The 18,389-nt window shown below is 39.5% G+C and overlaps 1 protein-coding gene across 1 annotated transcript; it reads right to left on the reverse strand.

The window, feature by feature from the left end:
• Positions 1-667: 667 nt before the first annotated feature.
• On the reverse strand, positions 668-18,044 carry klhl7 (kelch-like family member 7). Its single transcript, XM_036567594.1, has 11 exons — positions 17,801-18,044; positions 14,928-15,030; positions 14,103-14,196; positions 12,506-12,630; positions 11,248-11,423; positions 8,825-8,999; positions 8,513-8,655; positions 5,833-6,073; positions 4,356-4,557; positions 3,407-3,504; positions 668-1,920 (listed from the first exon to the last, which is right to left on the reverse strand). The coding sequence occupies exons 1-11, from the start codon at positions 17,933-17,935 to the stop codon at positions 1,514-1,516; spliced, it is 1,899 nt and encodes a 632-aa protein (XP_036423487.1). The 5' UTR covers positions 17,936-18,044; the 3' UTR covers positions 668-1,513.
• Between the last annotated feature and the right edge of the window lie 345 nt (positions 18,045-18,389).

Consider the following 18,389-nt stretch of genomic DNA (forward strand, 5'->3'; position numbering starts at 1 on the left):
CAAACCCAGACACTCTGGTCCTCCCCTATATTTGGGGTAAGAGGCCGCAGCTAAGTCTGAGCATCATTACGGCCCTTGTTGAAGACCACGGTAAGGGCGCATAGAGGGGGCTTGTGGGCACTAGTGATGGCCGCTTCAGCTCTGTTCAGTGAGTCAGATCTATCTTCATTTAGTATCACTGTCAGGTTTTTTTCCTCACAATTAACAAAGATAATATCTATCTGTGGGGGGAGATCCAGGAGGTGGGGGGTCCTGTGATTTTCAGCTAGAGCATCATAAGATTTACCCATTTGTCCTGTCTTTATTTGCAAAATAAGAAAAAAAGGTTCTCCGAAGCAAGCCTTTGGCAAAGTTACCTAAAAGAGACGACCCGCAAAAGACACACCAAACAGCAAAGTGAGAAACTGGACACCCTAAAACCTCACAGACCTTGTAGATACGCCCAAGGTGGACTGCAGGACCACAAGTGGTGGCATTTGGGACAAATTAAGAGTGGAGAAAAACACGAAATGTGCAGAGGATGGAGTCCCCACTGCACCAAAGTCACACAAACATTGTCTTTTGTTGTGTTTGTAGACTTTATTATGAATGAACAAAATAGGATTTCCTATTTTTAGCAGTTTATCGATTTATAAACTGATGTTCATCATATTTCAAAATGAAACAGTTAAGTTTAAGAAAACAGGAATCATGATGTCCCGCTTAATAATCCCCTAATGCTCTTCAGCAATGATCAAACTAGCATGATATCAACAGGGCACAAAAACAGGGAATTCCCTCGATTTTTTTTAACTTTCTGCATAAATAAATTGTTAAGATGTAAACAAACTTGATCAGTGTGGTCTAAGGAGGATTGGTTCATTGTGGAGAAATGAACCGAATCTTCAGATCTTCACATTTTGATGTCTTGACAGTGGTGGGGATAGGAACCACAGGTCATGACATCTACAGCACAAATATAGCCATTTAATTTACTATCTGAAACCATCAGTGAACCTACATATGTCTTCTAAGCTTTTGTATGCAATGCTGATGATGGTAAATCTGGGGAAAAAAAAAAAAAAAAACGTTTTCTTTGGGGACTATTTTGGCTTGCGTGTTCTCTTCGCCATGCATACATTTAAAAGGGCAACATCTTCATCTAACTATTATAAAACAATGTCTCAGGCATCAGGCAAAGTATTCACAATCATTTTATATAATAACTTTGCATGAGGGAGCTTTTAGCAGCACTAAACTCTGCAGACATCTGGTTCCTATCACCACCACTGTGACACATTTTGACAACTTTGCTTACATCTTAACCATTTCATTACAGAGAAAATGTGAAACATCAATGGAATTTCCCTTCAAAGCTGATGTTCAGAGAGTTTTGTTCAGCTCAAGTAACGCAGTGATGCAAGATTCCTTTTCGGTTTGCTTTCTCTATCGGCAATGCCATGATTAAAAACATTAAAAAAACACAAGCCTGTACATAAAAGGATGAATACACTGAAGTCTATGTTGTCCAACCTCAGCACTGTCCATGCCCTGCAGAAGCTGAGGACGATGATGAGGAGGAGGAGGAGGAGGAAGAAGCTGCTGCTGCTGTTGCTGCTGCTGCAGCTGATGATGATGATGATGCTGAAGGTTCATGAAAAGAGCTCACGTCTTCCTCATTGGCTCCGCAGGTGTCCACCACACAGATGAGGCAGCTGGTGACAGGAAAGGCGCGCTCTTTGCTAGAGGTCACCCATTTGTCTGTCTCTGTGTGGTACTCCATGATGTGCCCCAAGCGGCCCACTCCCTGGAAGCCGGCCAGCACATAAATGACTGAACCCACCGCCGCACATTTAACGGTGACTCCTCTCCACGGCATCGGCGAAGCCATTTTCCACTCGTTACTGCCTATCTCGTAATACTCCACCGAGTCCAGACCACCTGTAGGATCAGGTAGTCCATGATTAGTGCTTCTGACTGATGGAGAACCACAATGGACATAATGGTGCTTCCCCACCGGACAGTACAGTAAGGCGCAGAATGATAACAAGGGGTGGACAAAAGGCACAAATATAATATCATGATAGGTGAAGATACACTATATGGCCAAAAGTATGTGGACACCCCTCCCAATTATTGAGTTAAAGTGTGTTTCAGACACACTCATTGCTAACAGCTGGATAAAATTAAGCACATAGCCTTGCAGTCTAAATAGACAAACACTGGAATGGGTTGTACTGATGAGCTCAGTGACTTTAAACATGGCTCTGTCATTTGCCACAAGTCAGTTCATGACATTTCTGCCCTGCTAGATCTGCCCCGAGCAACTGTAAGTGCTATCATTGTGAAACAGAAGCGTCTAGGAGAAACAACAGCTCAGCCATGAAGCGGGAGACCACGCAAACTCACAGAGCCGGGTTGCTGAGTGCCAAAACAAATAGTGTAAAATTTGCTGATCCTCTGTTGCATCACTCCCCAAACTGCCTCTGGAAGCACAAGAACTGTGTCAGGAGCTTCACAAAATGGGTTTCTGAGGCCAAGCAGCTGCAGCTGTGTAAAGCATTCTGCCTTTGGAGCAGTGAAAACATGTTCTCTGGAGTGATGAATCATGCGTCACTATCTGGCAGTCAGATGGATGAACTGGGGCTGGTTTTCAGCGTGACTGTGCCCATGTGCACAAAACGAGCTCCATAATGGTGTGGAGGAACTCCGGTGTCCTGACCATAACCCCACTGAACACCTTTGGGATAAACTGGAACACTAATTACAAGCCAGGCCTTTTCATCCAACATCAGTGTCTGACTTCACAAATACTCTTTTGACTGAATGGTCACAAATTCCCCACAGACACTCTCCAACATCTTATGAAAAGCTGCTATAGCTGCAAAGTGGGACCAACTCCATATTAATGCTTTGGAATGGAAATACAAGAGGCTCATATTGGTGTGGTGGTTAGGTGTCCGCATACTTTTGGCCATGTAGCGTTACATTACAGTGGTGCTACGTACTAGAAAAACTATGCAAAACTGAAAACAAGGACATTTTATTCAACATTTCACATGCTGGACTAAATCCAACTGAACAGGACTAATTACTCTCTCTTCATAATAAAACATGCAGTTGGTCAGTGTTAACTAATCTTCATGATATGCTCAGTAAGTAATGTAATATGATGTAATTTGTCATAAATACTGTCATATTGCACCGGCGTATGTGCAAGTGCTCTGAAGCATCAAAGATTATGGCAAACTAAATCAAACAGCCAACCACAGCATTCACCTGTTTTTTTAGTACCATTTCACTGACAGACTACATTCCACCATTACTGAGCCTTGCAGTGAACTCAACGGTGCTGCTAATTCACAGAATCTCTCCTTTTTTAATTCTGCATTCAAGTTATTGATGTTTCTGCAGTGAGAAAACGTACCAAGGCCATTCTGTCCGCCCACAGCATAGATCCTTGAATTGACCACTACCAGGCCGTGGTTCTTCCTGGCTTCCCTCATACCGCACAGCACTCTCCATCTGGGCTCACAGAGAACAAGCATGTTAAAGATACACTGAAACTAAATAAAGAATCTGACTGATGATGTATAATTATATGAAAGTGATTTCCACCCCAAGGCCTCGTTCAAGGATTTAGCACCATCAAAACTACCTCCCTGTCCTGCTCAGTTTCAACTATTTCTTGTATGAATTTATAATAAATACATTGAAACCTAAGTAAATCTAAAGCTGTAGTGTTCCATATGAAAAGTTTTATTGCAAAATCTTGTTTTATTGTTTATCTGTTTGTAATAATTTTTGATATAATGAGTTTTTGAAAAGAATAACAGCTGACATACAATAAAAAAAGTATTCCTCTAATAAAAATGTATTATATATCATAACTAAGCAGCGATATATCTTGTGTATCCTGCGTAAAGCCCACTCCCAACAACGTATATCATGAAAAAAAAAAAATCTTGAAAGTGATCTATAATATGTTTTGGAACTGCTAAAATGGATCTAAAATGAATGAACAGGATGAAATGTATTGTAATTTAAGCTACTTTTGCAAACAACAAACAAATAAGACCCCTTTTAAATAAACAAATGATAAATGAATAAATAAATAAACAAGCGCGCATCTTTTTACATAATCCCCAGGGGGTGGATGAAAGTACAATACTTCTGTCCTTCTGTCCTTAAATAAACGTAGAAATATTCTTGGTAAAATATCTCTCAAACAAACTGAAACAAACTCAAACAGCTGACCGAAGGTGTTCAATTAATGAATTAGATGTGTTAGATTAGGGGAAACACAGTAGTGTCCAGATTCTGGGTTCCTCAGAAATCTACCAGCACATGCAATGACTACACAAGAGGGGGCTTACTCCTCTGTGTTGGGGTCATACACCTCGCAGTTGTTCAGGACTCTGCCGGACACATTGTTGCCCAGGCTGCCTCCGCACACGTAGATGAGGCCGTGGGCCTCCACAGAGCCGTGGCTGCACCGAGGCTGCAACATGCTGGGCTTGTTCTGCCACGTCTCCGTCCGAGTGTCGTAGCACTCAAACAGGTTCAGCGCCGAGCTTCCTAAAACAAACAGAATGCAAACAAACTTGACTTAAGGACATCTGAAACTCCAGTGTCGTCATCGTAATGGTTAAGCTCAGGTGTTGACTTTGAGAACTTGATCATCAGGAACGTGCATTTCTTGTCTGCTTGTCTAAAAGGATCTACTGTCTACGATCTACTATCTGCGTCACCAATGCTAATAAGGACAATAACAAAATGATCACTAAAAACTATTTTTTAAGAAGTATATGATGTGCATTTTTGTACCTGCAAGAGTTACTTGTTTCATAGCTGTTGTGATGGTATAAATTTTTAAACAGGATAATTTTACCACAATTTTAATTTTTGAGGTTATTTACCATTATTGAAAAGCTGTGCGTGCTTTGTACTTGGACACCCATATAAACATCTCTAAACTCAATTTTTTCACTTAAATAAATAAACGTTTTATACTAATAACAAATTTTCATGCTTTTCCTGGGGTCACACCACCTAACCTGATAAACTGAACCAGCCTAACCAATAAATAAAAAATGAATTTTGTTCCAATGTTTCTAAAAGGGCTACCAGTCTTGACTTTGCACCATTGAGGTCTTATTTATGATGCAATACTTGCCCACTGTTTCTTAAAAAAATTTCACAATATATCCTTTTTTGTCAGTTGTGCTGTGTGACATTTGAAGAATTCATGTCAGAATGTAATATTTAATAGTGAATGCCAAAAGTTTTGAAATTTTTGTGTAAACCATGGCAAACTATATGTTCATAAAATATTTTATATAACAAAATTACATTGCATGTGCTTTTTTTAACAGTTTACTACATATGGTTGGATGGTTGCATCACCTTAAACTTTGGGAAGCATGAATGAATTTTACTTTGATGCATTGGAAATGTATTCTCCTAAAAGAGGCTTTGTAGAATAATATGATGCGTCAAGTATTCACTAAATTGTTATGAAGGAAAATAATGGGCTTCATGTCATTGATCCATACGCATGTCCCTTTGAGATTGCTTAACAATTCGACAGATTTTGAGGCAAGTGTGTGATGATTTAGGCATTGCTTAATGCCAACATTGGAGACCGTGTGTTGGCTGACTGACTCCATTTGGGGTAATGCGGGAAATTATTAGTAAAATTATTATTTTCAGCAAACTTTTCCTTTACGCTTTCCCCTCTAAACCTAATGAACTTGTGAGACTTGTTCATGTCTTATGTTCTACTATTAAACATGACATTTCAGCTGCTCGTGTCAAAATTAGCTTTGGCTTTAATTTCCTACACAAACTCACCCACTTCTGATCCTCCTGAGGTGTAGATCTTGCCTTTGGAGGCGCAGGCTGCCAGGCTGTCTCTGGGGTTGGGAGGTCCCAGTTTAGAGTACCAGCTGTCCTTTACCACGTTATAACAGTCCATTCTTTTGATGGGGAAGAGCTGAGAGCCTCCCAGGATGTACACCACATTGTCCCAGAAAACGGCTGCGGCATCCCGCCGTTTCTCGAAGGGACAGCGGATGTCGGTCCAGCTGTAGTCCTGAAACAGCCACAAGTACACAGCTTTTTCCAGCGCTATTGAATTTCATAAGCTATCACTGAACTTTTAAAGTAGAAAATGAAAACCTCACAACTCCAATTTGACTTATTAATAACTTTAATAATTAGATTTAAAACATTACTTCATAATCGGATGAATCATAACTGGATTTATGTTGTTATCTGATCATTTAAATCGTCATGTAAATAGCAAACTTTGATTTAGATCAGAGTAAGGTCTAGTAATCCGACTACGAAATCTGATAAAGAGGCTGGATTTTAGCTCAGTAATCAGATTTCTCAGTGCATATAAACTCTTACTCTGATTTCTTTTGGATTTCTCGTCTGCACATGCGTGAACACAGACGGCGGTACCGGAAATAAGCAAGCAGCGCTGCCACGAGATGCAGTAAAACACTTTTGGGGTGACATTAAAACCAACTACATGTTTGATGAAATGAATGATTTAAATATTCTTCATCTTCTAGATGATGTATGTTCATATTTTGAGGTAAAGTGGTGCAGAGTTTAAAAAAAAAATAATAATAAATAAAGCAGCGGCATGAAGTTTGAGTTATATGTCACGTCTTGTTCTGTGACCTTATTGGCTGGTTGTAAAGCAGAAATCTGATCACTGCCTGACTCATATAGACACATTTCTTTTGTTTTCACATTATCTGATTACTCAAGTGCATGTAAATGCGTTGATCGAATTACTGACAAAATCTGGTGCATATAAACGCATTCAATGTCAGCCTCTTATTGATGCTTTTGTTTTGTGTTTTTTGTGTTTTACAGTCTTGCAGCGCAACACCACTTTGACGTTTTCGACTTTAAGCCTAAAATCTCTTAAAACATTTTTATTTTGAAATTTTAAAATGTGCTCCTCGCAGAAAAGGTGGCTTCAGCACTTTTGCTGTATCAAATATATTTTGTTAATGTTTTTAAGGGCTCATATCCTACTTTTGTCTTTTCTTCTTTCCCCCTGAAAAGATGAAATGTAACAATTTTTTTTTTTATATGATCATTTTCCAACCACTCTTTATCCCCCAGGATTAAACAGGCTGTTTATGTCACTGTCCATTTAAGACTGATACATGCTAATGAGTTCTGCTTTGATGTATTGTGCCAGATTCAGAAAACAGCCTGAACCATTCCTTATAACTTCAGCAGGAATGATCGGGGCTAAACTGCTGTAGGCTGAAATGGCAGACATGTGCAGATTGGTTGGCTTTCAGGACATTTCAAAAACAATTAAAAACGGGCTGTTTTAGCAGTGTAGCTCCCATATACAGACTGTAATGAATAAGTTTTAAAACTTCAACAGTGTTTACATCTAGACTTATTTCAGAAAAGAGAGGAAAATTCAGTTATCTGTGATACAGGCCCTTTAACAAGTTAATGAATGAATACAGAAACAACAAATGGGTTGCCTGCCACTGAACCATACACCAATCAGGCATAACATTCTGACCACCTCCTTGTTTCTCTGCTCATTGTCCATTTTATCAGCTCCACTTACTATATAGGTGCACTTTGTAGTTCTACAGTTACAGACTGTAGTCCATCTGTTTCTCTGATACTTTGTTAGCCCCCTTTTACCCTGTTCTTCAGTGGTCAGGACCCCCATGGACCCTCACAGAGCAGGTACTATGTGGGTGGTGGATCATTCTCAGCACTGCCGTAACACTGACGTGGTGGTGGTGTGTTAGTGTGTGTTGCGCTGGTCTGAGTGGATCAGACACAGCAGTGATACTGGAGTTTTTAAACACCTCAGTGTCACTGCTGGACTGAGAATAGTCCACCAACCAAAAATATCCAGCCAACAGCGTCCTGTGGGCAGCGTTCTGTGACCACTGATGAAGGACTAGAGCATGACCAACACAAACTGTGCAGCAGCAGACGAGCTATCGTCTCTGACTTTACATCTACAAGGTGGACTGACAAGGTAGGAGGGTCTAATAGAGTGGACAGTGAGTGGACACAGTGTTTAAAAACTCCAGCAGCACTGCTGTGTCTGATCCACACCACCACCACGTCAGTGTTACTGCAGTGCTGAGAATGATCCACCACCCAAATAGTACCTGCTCTGTGAAGGTCCATGGGGGTCCTGACCACTGAAGAACAGGGTAAAAGGGGGCTAACAAAGTATGCAGAGAAACAGATGCACTACAGTCTGTAATTGTAGAACTACAAAGTGCACCTATATAGTAAGTGGAGCTGATAAAATGGTCAATGAGCGTAGAAACAAGGAGGTGGTCATAATGTTATGCCTGATTGGTGTAATAAGCACTGAAAAAAAAATATTTACCACTGAGCTGATTTACATTATGAGTAATTTCAGTAAGTTCATTTCTGCTCTTGTACAGCGGCTGTGTGGAGCTGTGAAGTTTTCATCTAACAGTGACTATGAGTCATAATGAGAGCTGGCAGGTGGCACCTTGGGGTTGAAGTAGCGGCAGGACTGTGGCTGTGAGCCGCCGAACAGCGCGATGCGGAAGTCGTGCTTCTTGCGGCGCGGGCGGCTGCTCTCCCCCAGTTCCTCTCTGTCCTCAGGGGACAGGAGATGGTAACGCATTCCGCCTGACACACATACAGAAGAGACAGCAGAAATAGACATCACCATCCTCAGCTCAAAACCATCAATCAGAGTTCTATTAGATCTGATACAACACAAAATATGATGCTATTTTCCCTACACTCACAGTAAAGGCTTTATTTATGAGCGATCAGTCCAGAAGGGGCTACTCACAGATGACCATTTTGAGGCACTCGGGGTTGTCCTGGATCAGAGGCTCTGCCTGTACGGTCTTACTGAGGAAGTTCTTGGAGACGAGGGGGAACCGTACTTTGCTCAGTATGTCCACGATGTACTGCTGCCTGTTCATCACGTCATACTTCAGCCACCGCACAGCCGCGTCGTAAATCTGCATGAACTCATACACATACAGATCTGAACAGGTATTTCCCACTGTGCATGATTAGAGAGAGAGACTGCACAAATCCACTTATGCTGTCAGTTACAAACTGCATTTAAGTAAGATCAGACCATACTAAACGTACTCGGTGTAAGAATGTGGATTTGATTGACTCGTTCTCGATGGACCAGTACAGCAGACAACTCAGACAACTACCAGGCTAAGAAGCTGCAGTAAGTAGCCATAAATCCATCAAGTTTGCATTAGTTCTTCCACTCATACGCTGCTTTAATGCCCTTTTAATGCCCATTCATTTATGGACCATTCTACTGAATTAGTTCAAACTGCTGTCCCACAGTAACTATTCAAACCTCTTTAACTCCTTGGAACCACCGGTGGCTCCAAAACGCACTGTCATATTCTTTACTGCATAACTTTCATATTTTATAAGCTTCATTCAAAAGGTAGGGGTCATATGAGAGCTGTAACTGTCTTCTTTCCAGTCAAATAGATGGGTAATGTAGTTTTAAACCCTTATAATAAAAGAAGCTGAACTCTATTTTTTTGTCTACTGAAAGTCGACCCATTTTTCCACAAATCTGAGCTACAAACTGGATCTCAGATGGCGTCTCTTCAGTGATCTGCTCTGTAAAAATTCTTTTTGTAAAATAATATGAAGAGTGTCTAAGATTTTTGGCTTTCAGCAGTAAATTGTAAGCATATAGCAATATGAGTGATCATAAAACACATGTTCTGTTCATTTGAGGGGAGCTTTAACACCCAAAATTTAGTTATTTCATGCAGTTACTGAATAATTTGCCTTACGATTTGGTCATGTAAATTCAGATGGAAAAACCAAAATATACCCTGGAGAATAAGAGGTTAAAAACTATTTAAAAATAGTTTAACTTAAGTATTTAGACCAATGATTATGTTATGATCTATATAAACCCAAAGCATTACCTGACATAGGCTGAATATATACAAAATCATCATGCGCTTGTGAAAATAATATCAATGTTTTTGTATAAAAATAGTTTAGATTTATTTTAAAGTGAAGTTCAAAGATTTACCATGAGTTTAAAAAATGCTGCTTCACATTTTAATGTCACCAAGTTTAATATGCAGGCAGAGCCTTATTTTAGCCACGCCCCTGCACTGTAGCACAGGAAGTGAGACTGAATCCCTGTCCTTCATGGCCACACTGTGAGCAGCTACATCTCATTGTTTTGAAGTAAATATGTCCAAAGTCTGAAAATCAGTGTGGAACATTAAGAATTATCACCACATTCTATTCCTTTATTTCATTACTTACGTTTTTTTTTATTTTATCCTTATTTGATCAGTTATTTATTAAGTTACTATACTGCTACAATTTTAATGGTTTATTGATTTTTTTTATTTTGTAATATTAAATTTACTATTATGATTATTTTATGCTTTATTTTAGCATTTGGTATGATTTACAAACCAATTTTTCAATCCCTGTTTTCTGTATTGGCTCGGCTACACTGTAAACGAGGGTCTCCTTCAATGTACTCCGAGTTTAAATAAAGGTTGACTGATTTTTTTTTTGTGTTTTAATGAAAAGTATTATGATTTTATGTGTATACAACTGTTCAAATCTGTGTCTGCTAGTCATGTACTGGCTAGTGTTTTGGAGTTCTGCTCAAAATTAGAATAAATTGTCACTACCGAAACATTTGGTAAAGGTTTGGTAGCGTTATGATCGTTTTGGTAGTGACAAAATGGATTGTTTCAATGAAATAAACATTATTAAAGTATACGGTCACTCAAAGCAAAAGAATTTAAGACTGAAATCCAAGTCAGTAAGTCCAAAACGTACTTTTAACTGACTTGGACTTACTTACTTTGAAACAATTTGGTAAAATGATACAGATATTGTTTTGTTGCATTTATTGTATATTCTGCACTCATTTGACACTGTTGTGTATCTGCACTCTATGTAGTTCTGTGTAATGTGCTGCTGTTTTGCATCCTGAGGAGTGAAGAACATCAATTTGTTCTAATGTATATGAGTTGTACTGAGGAATGAAAGACCACTTGACTTGAATGTAAACCCAAGTTAGGTTGGTGCTAATGTAATATAGTGATTCCCATAGAGCTGCTAACAAAAATTAGCATTATGTTAATGATAACAAAAATAAGACAAAAACAAAGATTTTCAAAAGAAAAACACTTTGCATGAAGAAAGATAAGTAAGCAAATCCTCCTGCAGCTGGAGAGCTGGACTCACCTGATCCTCGGCCCTGACGGTCAGCGTGTCCTGATGGAGAAGATGTGTGACCTGCTTCACATCCAGCTGCAAGAACTCATCCAGTTTGTACACATCTGTAAAGTGCTGATAGATGAATTCATCCGCTGCAGTCTTCAGCTCCGGACAGTTAAGGCACTCTGCCAGCGCACTGATGCCTGCAGGGTCGAGGCAGAAGATATTTAAAATTAGAGATTGTTTTAATTCTATACTTTTTGTTTATACATCTGCCGATGCTGATACTACTGCTGATACGTAAACATTGATAGAATTTAGAAACTGGGACTAGATCCACCTTGATTAGCATTACAAATAAATATATAATTCAATTTCTATGAAGTTACAAATGCAGTAAAAGTTGCAGATATTTTAGTGCAGTAGTCCAGCAGCACCTAAACGCTCTTCCAGAGTACAACAAATACATCATCAAATATCTGTCCAATGCTGATTTTTTTGGGGAAATATCTGCTTATACAAGTATGATTACAGTATCATCATGCATCCCTATTCAGAACATTTTTTGGATTTACTTATTGAGTGCGTTTACATGCACTCAATAATCCGATCATAATCAGATTTCTGCAGTTATCTGATTATTCAAATGGTCACGTAAACACCGCACTCTGATTTCTTAGATCAGAGTAGTAATCCTATCAAGACATCCAATAAAAAGAGCTGGATTTTAGCTCAGTAATCAGATTTCTCAGTGCATGTGAACTCTTACTATGATTTCTTTCAGATTTCTCAGTCTGCACATGTGCGAAAACAGACTGCTGTACTGGAAATAAGGGAGCAGTGTTGCCGCAAGATGCAGCAAAACACTTTTGGAGCGACACTGAAACCAAATACATGCTTGACGAAATGAAGGATTTAAATTCTTCATCTTTTAGGTGATGTATGTTCATATTTTCAGGTAAAGTGATGCGATGTTTAAAAAAAAAAAAAAAAGCTGCGTCATGAAGTTTGAGTTTTACATTATGTTTACGTCACGTCTTCTTCTGTGAGTTTATTGGCTGGTTCCAAAGCAGAAATCTGATTACTGTAAGTCTCATGTAGACCTGGAGTTTCCTCATTATCTGATTACTCAAGTGCATGTAAATGCGTTGATCAAATTACTGACAAAATCTGATTTTCTGTAGTTATCGGATTATTGGTGCATGTAAACAAACTCACTGTTTTTTTTGTCGGGTGCCCCCCTTAAATAACAAGCAAAACGGGCAGGTTTTAGACCGAGTCTCACCAAGACAGTTAGTTGCGTCTACTTGCTCTTTCAGAAAGTCCACACACATTTTCTTCACTGGTTCTATCTGGTACTGGTTAGCGGCATTGAGGAGAGACTGGACATTGTTACTGTTGACAGAAATGCTGGAAAAAACAAAACAATAATATCATCCAGTCTGATCCTTTATTGTCCTAATGAGAAAAAAATTATTCTTTAAGAAGCTAAAACAAAGGTAGAGTTGGGTGAAATGGCAAGAATATAATATCATACTACTTCACGATACACACACTTAAAAATGATGGTTCTTCTGGGGTTCTTTAGTAAAGAAAATGGTTCTATATAGAACTACGAACACTTAAAAACGATCAGCTTTGCATGATTAAAGCGTTCTTTGCATCATGAAAGGGTTCTTCAGATTGATGAAGAATGTGTTGAATATGGTTCTATATAGAACCTTTTTGAAAAGGGTTCTATATAGCACCAAAAAAGGTTCTTCTACTGTTACGATGTCAAGCTTGTAATAACAGAAGAACGCTTTTTGGTGCGATATTGTCAAAAATATTTTTTTCTATACAGAGCCTTATTCAACACATTCTCCATCAGTCTGAAGAACCCTTTCATGATGCAAAGAAGCCTTTTATCATGCAAAGGATTCTTTGAGTGTTCATGGTTCTATTTGGTACCATGTCCTTTACTAAAGAACCCCATTTTTTCTGACATTTGATAAGTTGGAACAGACAAAGAGCCAAAAACTATGAATACAATGATCTGTATTCAACATTTACCAAACTGCAGTGCAGTAAACCCAATTAAACAGGACTAATTATGCTCTCTTTTTGATGAAACATGCAGCTGGGAAGTGTATATGGGTACGATATCCACGATGTATTCAGAAAACAGAGATATAATTAAGCAAAAAAACAGGAGAGGGAGTGTATTATCGCGAAATAACATAATTCGGTTCTATTGCTTTTACAGAACAGTTAAATAAATAAAGTAAGAAATTAATAAACTGGGCCTTGAACGCGGCATTTAACATGTTTTAATATTAGCAGTTCCTTCTACCAAATTATAGTTCCTTAACAAGCAGCTTGTTGCTACGTCAGAGTAACGGACTCTGCTCACTCACTGCACAGCCGGCAGTTTGTTCTCCAGCTCCTTACACTAAGTTTCCAAACTGTCATCACCACTGAGCAGGTTTTCAGTCGGCCGCTGTGACAGAAGAACAGCTAAACAACCTGGAATGAACCGAATACCATTCGCCAAACGTGTAGTCTGATCTTCAGAGTCTGACCAAATCAGACTGAGCCATAAAACTGCCACAATATCAAGTTTAGCTCAGTTTTGTCATTTTTTGCCAGATCAGTATTAATGTTGTTTTGTTCCAGCCAGTCTGTAAAGCATCTTACAGCCCATTTACATTGGCGAATGGTATTGGGTTCATTTCTGGCTGATTCCAGGTTGTTTAGGTTCTTCTGTCACAGCTGCCGACTGAAAAGCTGCTCAGTGGTGATGACAGTTTGGGAATTTAGTGTCGTCTCATCTTCAGAGTCTGACCAAATCGGCTGAAAACACTGACAGCCAGCGTGAACTATATTGTCAATCTTTGCTTTACCGGGCGGTGTAGACAAATTCCACCAGCAGCTCAATGATCTCAGGCTCTGCACCTCCAAGCTCCACCTCATGGTTTGTGGCCTCCATCATGTTGGCTGTGGCAGAGGTGGAAAAAATACCAGGCAGGTTAGCATCCTCTGGTTTTAGTCAGTCAAACAATCCTGCATCACTGACTGCTTTCAACAGCTTAGAGCCTGCTAAAGGGGAATTCCACTGATTTTTCAAATTTCATGCAACAACCGAGATGTAAAAGTTGTTCAGATGGTTTTGATGTGAAATGGTTCAGAAACTTTCTGAGATTTCTTTACAGTGGTGGTGATAGAAACCACGGGTCACAATGACAAAACAAATATATTCGTTTTATTTGCTATCCAAAGCAACCACTGAACCAACAAATGTCTTCAATATTCTGTAATACTGATTATGTTAAAATGGAGGTAAATCACCAAAGATTTGTTTAATTGGGTACTATTTTTCAGACTGTGTATTATTAACTGTTTCATGTAATAACTTTATGTGAGGGAGCTTTTAGAGGCATTAAACTCTTCACATGTCTGGTTCCTATCAGCACCACTGTGAACATTTCTGACTCCTTTTTGTAGATTGGAGCATTTCACACCAAACCACTCTGAATGACTTTGTTTATATCTCAAAGATTTAATCATGCACACATTAAGATAAATCAGTGGAATTCCCCCATAATAATTTCATATAGCCAACCTTAGCCCGCTTCCTCCAGTCACGACGTTCCAGCCATAACGTAACTGTAGTCAAGTAAGGATTTCACTTAGAACAATGAAAAATGCCACACAAATGCAGCTCTTACTGGTGAACATGAGGTTGAAGAAGTGGCTCGCAGCCGCCAGGACCACCCTGTGTGCGAGGATATGTTTCCCTTGCACCACGAGTATCACGTCACACAGAATCCCCTAAAAAGCAAAGACTTACGTTTAGGCCTGTTGAAAGCCGCACTATGTAGCTTTTTGGGATTTGGAGCCCTCTCTGGTAGAAATGTGTAACTGCATGCAACGTGCGCAAGAATACTTTGTAACACGGGCTGTGCTTCAGTTCCCTTCCCGAGCGGATGGATCTGACGAGCGTGTTAAAAGAGAATTCAAAGAGAACTTTACTCAAAACTTGGTGAAGGACGTGTCTTCAGAGGATGCGAGTGAACGTACAATGTACTACTGTCATCATATCTTCGTAAGTGTAATGTTGATTTTGCACTTGAGCCCTAAACATCGAGCCGGACCTTCTTTTTGAGTCTGTGTGTGTGTTGTTAATATGTAAAGACGTGTGACGTGGTGTGGAAAACCCCTGACCCGACTCCTCTGACTTTTAAATAATTATTTCAGGCTTTACTGGCTGACCTGCAGCAGCACACGCTCACCATATTTCAGCCTGTTTTTATTCTCCTGACTCAGTAAAGCTACTTATTTCATTTTCATAAAAACTGCTATAAAATCTTACATAGTGCTACTTTAAACAAGGCAGTCACAATGTCAGTGGTACTGTCAATCAAACTCAAGATATGAATTTAGAGATATACTTTTAGAACAGAGATCATCAGTTTGACATGCTTCTGTACACTCCTTGAAAAAAGTTACTATAGTACTAAAAGGTTACTTTCTCTGAGCTATATATTTAAACCATTTTAAAGGTTCTTTAAAGAACCATATACAGCGAGGGGAAAGAAGTAGTCCATGTTTTTGTTATTTAATGAACTTTCAGTGCCTATACCTACTTCAAAAGTTGGCAATTACCATTGTCAATTCCTCAAGGTTATGAGGGTCCCCCTTAATTTAAAAATGCATTTTCAATGGTGTTCAAGGCAGGAGACTGTCTAGAACATGCACGCACCTTTACCTTGTTTCATTATACACACACACCCACACACATATGTGATCAATCAGGCATAGCATCATGACCACTTCCTTGTTTCTACGCTCATTGTCCATTTTATCAGCTCCACTTACTATATAGGTGCACTTTGTAGTTCTACAGTTACAGACTGTAGTCCATCTGTTTCTCTGATACTTTGTTAGCCCCCTTTTACCCTGTTCTTCAGTGGTCAGGACCCCCAAGGACCCTCACAGAGCAGGTACTATTTGGGTGGTGGATCCTTCTCAGCACTGCAGTAACACTGACGTGGTGGTGGTGTGTTAGTGTGTGTTGCGCTGGTCTGAGTGGATCAGACACAGCAGCGCTGCTGGAGTTTTTAAACACCTCAGTGTCGCTGCTGGACTGAGAATAGTCCACCAACCAAAAATATCCAGCCAACAGCGTCCTGACTAGAGGATGACCAGCACAAACTGTGCAGCAGCAGATGAGCTATCGCCTCTGACTTTACATCAAGGTGGACTGACAAGGTAGAAGTGTCTAATAGAGTGGACAGTGAGTGGACACAGTGTTTTAAAACCAGCACAACACACACTAACACACCACCACTATATATATATATATATATATATATATATATATATATATATATATATATATATATATATATATATATATATATTACACACAAATCAGTGCTGCTGGACTTTTTAAACACTGTGTCCGCTCACTGTCCACTCTATTAGACACTCCAACTTGTTGGTCCACCTTGTAGATGTAAAGTCAGAGACGACAGCTCATCTGCTGCTACACAGTTTGAGTTGGTCAGCCTCTAGTCCAGGGATGCACAACTCCAGTACTGGGGGGCCAGTGTCCAGCACAGTTTGGAGGTTTCCCTACTCAAACGCACCCGCCTAACCGGGCAGTTAACAGAAGAGTGTAATCAGGTGTGTTGGAGCAGGTAAATCACCAAACTGTGCTGGACACCATCCTTCCAGGACCAGAGCTGTGCACCCCTGCTCTAGTCCTTAATCAGTGGCCACAGGACAGGACATTCTGAATACTTTTCAGTTCATATTCAGAAATACAAAAGACGTGTGTAAATTTAAAGTATATATATATAAAATAATGCACTGGAAGTTTAAACATTAAACAACAAAAAACAAAGTCTATACATTTTTGTTTTGCGCAGAAGGTTCTCCATCAAACAGAAGAGGTCATTTAACCATTCTAACTTTTCAGAGAACCATTCTGATGCTCACATGGTCGGCTGAGACGTCACGGTTCTATATCCAGTGCTTTTACACTAGAACTCTTATTTAAGAACCACGTTTTCAGGCTGTCACGTGACAGTCACGTGAGTAATGTGTTTATAATATGACAGACACTATTTTTTTATAGGAAACACACGAAATAAAATTCCAGTTTAATGTTTAATGTTCATTTTGACCTACTGTTAAAAGGCAGAGTAAAAAATAAAGGATGTTCAAGGCAAAAAACTGTAAATTGTAAATTTATGCTGATGAATTCTGAGTAACTGCTGGAGGAGGACAGTGACTCAGTGACTTGTCTACTCTGCAAAATGTAAAAATGAATTGTAAATCAGTTCTCATGTAATAAACTGAGTTATTTTTCCTTTTGTACAGAGACATTAGACCTGTGAGTGTCTGCTGGGATTCGCCGATATTTCTGTAAAAGTACGAGCAGCCAGAACGGAACTGCAGCACCATTTAAGGTGGAACGGGAAAATTGGAATACGAAGCCAGAATGCAACGTTAACTGCTGCACCATTTAAGGTGGAACGGGGAAACCTGAACATACATGAGTTACTGATGTAAATGTGTTAAAGCGTTAGCCTACCTGCTTTCTCAAGTTATTCATGACTCCCATGATGTTTGACAGCAGTCTGTATTCCTCCTTAGACGCAATTTTCTTCTCGTTTTTCTTTTTAGACCCTACGGGTTTCTCGCTGGAAGGGGAGGCCATCCTCTCCATTCCTGGACAAACACAAACTAATGAAGCTTAAAACAGAGTCAGACCTAAAACCAGCTAAAACAGACAGACAGGCCGGGCTGAAGCTGGAAACTGAAAAAAATGGCCACCATGTTAACAAAGTCTGTCAAAATAAAAGTAACACCGCGTTGAAAGATCCCGCCTCATGCTTAAAGGAGAATTCCACCGATTTTTCAAAATTTCTGCATAATTCAGTGGATGAGATATGAACAGAGCGGTTTGGCGTGAAATGCTCTGTTCTAGAGGACTTACTGAATCAGAATTGTTCACAGTGGTGGTGATGGGAACCAGACGTCCACCTCTAAAAGCTCCCTGACAGAAAGGTAATACATGAAATGGTTATGAGTATGCCTGATGACTTTTTGTATTCATTTTTTGTATTTATTTTAATATTTTGCACTCACACACCCACACACACACACACACACACACACAC

This window comes from Colossoma macropomum, unplaced genomic scaffold (assembly GCF_904425465.1).
Source record: "Colossoma macropomum unplaced genomic scaffold, Colossoma_macropomum, whole genome shotgun sequence".
In the NCBI taxonomy this organism is placed as follows: domain Eukaryota; kingdom Metazoa; phylum Chordata; class Actinopteri; order Characiformes; family Serrasalmidae; genus Colossoma; species Colossoma macropomum.

Bases quoted from the DNA above. Each gene is read 5' to 3' on its own strand.
- klhl7 (XM_036567594.1), bottom strand. From the start codon at position 17,935: ATGGAGAGGATGGCCTCCCCTTCCAGCGAGAAACCCGTAGGGTCTAAA. The intron at 11,424-12,505 runs GTGAGACTCGGT...TCGACCCTGCAG, and splicing joins AGACGCAACTAACTGTCTTG to GCATCAGTGCGCTGGCAGAG. The intron at 3,505-4,355 runs GTAAGCCCCCTC...CTGTGAGCCCAG, and splicing joins TATGACCCCAACACAGAGGA to ATGGAGAGTGCTGTGCGGTA.